Below are 3,321 nucleotides of genomic sequence, written 5' to 3'. Positions count from 1 at the left end.
GCAGTGCTCAGTGCCCAGGCTAAATCAGGTTTGCAGCAGCTCTTTTGTGGCTTGATCCCAAGCAAGAGTCTTTTGCTTCCTATTGCTGTGCAGGGAAATCGGAGAGCTTCCCGGACTCTGCAGAGTGGGAGCACCATCTGCTAAAGGTACAGCATTGCCAGGAGGCATGGTGCAGAGAAGTGCTTGCCTGCCTAAAGGTGACCTGCTCTCATATGAGCCCCTGCAGGACAGGAACAACCTCTAAAATGCTGCTGCTGTGTGGCCACATGCCTTTGCAGCACTGCCTCTTCCCATTTGTCCCAAGCCCAAGGCGGCTCTTAGGAGAAGAGCGGCAGGTGGCTTTAATGGAGGGAATGCTGGGGGCAGCTGAGAGAGGGACTGTTCTTCCAGATGCCTCTCCCCAGAAGGCTGCAGCAACTTGGAAATGGGGGAAGAGGCAAAGGGCAAGGGGCAACATTGGCTTCTTCTGTTCTCCAACAGTTTCTGAGGGCTTCGCTGGAGACTATGGAGGATGACGCCTGGACAAAGGGCCTGAGCTGTGAGCTGAGCCGGTGGCTGGGCAGCTCTCCCAGCAGCTCTGGGGAAAAGGTGGGTTTTCCCCTGGGCTCTATCCAGTGGTGCAGCTGCAGGTGTCCAACTGGGGCTGAGGCTGCAGCTGTGGCTGGTGCTCTGCCCACTTGCGCTGCTCATGCTGCTTCCCCAGCCCATGTGCCCCAGAGGGCTTTTGCACCACAGACTGCTAAAGCTCGGCCCTGCAGGTGCTCTCAACAACTCCCAAGGAGTGTGGGTCCTTCCCATCTGGCCCTCTGCCAACAGGTCAGGTTGCTGCCACATCTCAGTTTCTTACTTCCTTTTCCATCCCTTCCCTTCCCTTCCCTTCCCTTCCCTTCCCTTCCCTGCAGTCTTTCCTGTACAAGGCTTTGGGGACAGTGCTGGGAGCTTGTAAGGCAGTCCTCCACATCCACGTCCAAGACAAGCTGCTGCAACACCTGATGGAAGCAAACATGGAGGAGCCACCTGAGGCCCAGGTGAGCTCTCCTCTCCTCCAGCTTCTGTGAGCGTCCCCAGTCAGTCTTCTCTTAGCCCTGCTCCAGGCCTTCTGATCTCCTCACTGTCGTTTCCCTCAGGCGAGGACTGGCCCAGCCACTGTGGTTGGCTGCACCAGTAAGTTTAGGCCTGCACCAACTGCCCCTTGTTCTTTTGTGCAGGGAATGATCTCTCTTGTCAGCCATGCTGCTGAGGGCAACTTCCACCTAGTCCTGGACACACTCATCATGTTTTCGTCCAGGCTGTGCAAGAGCCGGAATGGAAGGATTGCCAGGCTCAAGAAGGTGAAGCGTTATGGGATTCCACCTTGGCTTTCTTTTGCCTTATTTTCACAGCAGCTCCTGCACTGGGAGCCCAAGTGCATTGTCAGGCACTGGGGGCCACTAAACGAGTGTCTCAAAGCACTTCTCTCCACACAGATTGTACTGGACAGCAGGAGAACTAATGCCACACGCAGCGCTCTCATGCTTGCCTATGGCAGTTTGGCACTGCGTGCCTCCAAGGAACAGCTGCTCGCCCGCCTGGAGGTAGATATTGTGGGCAACATCCTGCTGCTCTACAGCTGCAGCTGCCAGGTGAGAGCTCGAAATATGCCAGGGGTCTGAGTGCCCAGCTGCAGCCTCTCCACATGGGGAGATGCTGAGATGGGCCTTCTCTTTCTAAAGGTCCCTCAGGGAACAGTTTGTGCTCAGAGAAGATCCAAGCCCTTCCCTTAGCATCGCCCCCATGTGTCCCCCCTGCAGCCCTCAGCCCTTCTGGCAGTTCAAAGTATGTTCTTCTCTCTTGGGCCTCAGGACTTGCAGAATAAACTTGCGCTGGTGCAGAGCATCACCGACTCCAGCTCTGCCTTCCAAACCGTGGGTGATTCCGCCAGCTTTAACCCCTCCTTGAAGGGCAAGCTGCTGGAGATCCTGATGGTGAGTGCCTAGAGCCAGAGCTGTCTGCAGTGGAGTTTTGGGCTGTGCCACGAGGCTTGCTTCCCTGGAGGCATACACGTCTCCAGCTGGGGGGGACCTTGGGTGCTGGCAGGCAGCGGCTGGGCAGTGGGCTAGGTCCACCAGCTGTGGAGCTGCTGCATCCTGCAGTGGGAAACGTGAGAGTGATGGGGCTGGTGTGCGGCAGTTGTGTCTGTCTCTGGGCCGGGTGGAACAGCTCTCGTGTGCTTCTTGCCCACTTTGACAGTGTCTCTCTGCAACTTGCAGGACTTGCTGAAGAAGTATTACTTGGGCGTCCCTGTCTCCCCAGTACCCCTCAAGGTGATTCTGGCCCTGGAGCAGTTGAGGTAAGTGCGGGAGCCTCTAGGACTGCAAAACAGGATGGTGCTCCACCTTCTGGGTAGCTCCGAAGGCCTGGAGGGGGCAAGGGATGAGGAGCCACATCCACAGGAGAGACGGCTGGGCTCTTGTGCCCAGCAAAGCTGAGGTTCTGGGTAGGGAGAAAGGCCCTGGTGCTCCTGTCCCGTGGTGGGGAAGAGAAGGGGTCTTCTTCCCTTCAGAGGTAGAGGTGGTTCACTGCTGTCAGGGAGGAGGCAGGCGTTGCTGGAATTGAAGACAGTGCTCAGCAGCATGTGTTGGGGGTGTTTACTTTGTAGTTGTCCATTAGGAGAATCTTGGATGTTGTCTGAACCAGGCTGGAGAGCACTGGTAAAGGTCCTTTCTGCTTTCTCTTCCTTTTTTCCTCCTGTTAGTAAGCTGAAGCCCACTTTTGGAAACAAGGACATACGTGAAATGTTGACTCTGTGCTGCAAGAACACTGTGACACACCCTTCAGCAAAGATGATGCTGAAGATCAGGAAGTCAAAGCAAGCAGCTCAGTATCTGCAGGTAACCTGCTGTAACTTTCCTGGCCACCTCTCAGTAGAAACCCTACCTCAGCACACATGACCTACGCTCTGGCAGCAGCCGTGATGCCACACCTCAATCTCCTCTTCTGCTTTCAGCTTCAGCAAACATCGTTGAAAGCTCTGGGCCGGCTCATGGTGATCCTGCTCGAGACAGAGCCCAGCCGTGACTGCTTCGAGAACACAGTCCAAGTGAGTACATGTGGGGCAAGAGAGAAAGCATGGTGCCTGTGGATAGCGGGGACAGAGATCTGGTGAATGAGAGGACAATCAGAGGGGGAGAAATCTCCCGCTGACATGCCAGCTCACTGTGAGCTCAGAAATGGGCAGAGAAATGGGCCCTGTAGGGGGAAAGGCAAGAGCCAGCCCCTGGAAGGCCACAGCTCCTGGTTTAGGAGGCAGGAGTGCCTGCAGAGAGCAGGGACAGCAGTGCG

The 3,321-nt window shown here is 56.1% G+C and overlaps 1 protein-coding gene across 1 annotated transcript in view; it reads left to right on the top strand.

Annotated features, from left to right (window-relative positions):
* LOC104910306 (maestro heat-like repeat-containing protein family member 2B) overlaps positions 1-3,321 on the top strand; it is a gene marked incomplete at its 3' end in the record, with an annotated part of 8,777 nt that overhangs the window by 3,271 nt on the left and 2,185 nt on the right. Inside the window, exons 8-16 of the mRNA XM_019614336.1 lie at positions 63-146; positions 481-588; positions 903-1,028; positions 1,209-1,331; positions 1,467-1,622; positions 1,842-1,964; positions 2,250-2,329; positions 2,735-2,870; positions 2,987-3,079. Coding sequence (XP_019469881.1) covers positions 63-146; positions 481-588; positions 903-1,028; positions 1,209-1,331; positions 1,467-1,622; positions 1,842-1,964; positions 2,250-2,329; positions 2,735-2,870; positions 2,987-3,079 — 1,029 coding nt within the window. The remainder of the gene's footprint in view (positions 1-62; positions 147-480; positions 589-902; positions 1,029-1,208; positions 1,332-1,466; positions 1,623-1,841; positions 1,965-2,249; positions 2,330-2,734; positions 2,871-2,986; positions 3,080-3,321) is intronic.

This window comes from Meleagris gallopavo, chromosome 3 (assembly GCF_000146605.3).
Source record: "Meleagris gallopavo isolate NT-WF06-2002-E0010 breed Aviagen turkey brand Nicholas breeding stock chromosome 3, Turkey_5.1, whole genome shotgun sequence".
NCBI lineage: Eukaryota > Metazoa > Chordata > Aves > Galliformes > Phasianidae > Meleagris > Meleagris gallopavo.
This window is presented reverse-complemented; position numbering and strand designations above follow the sequence as displayed.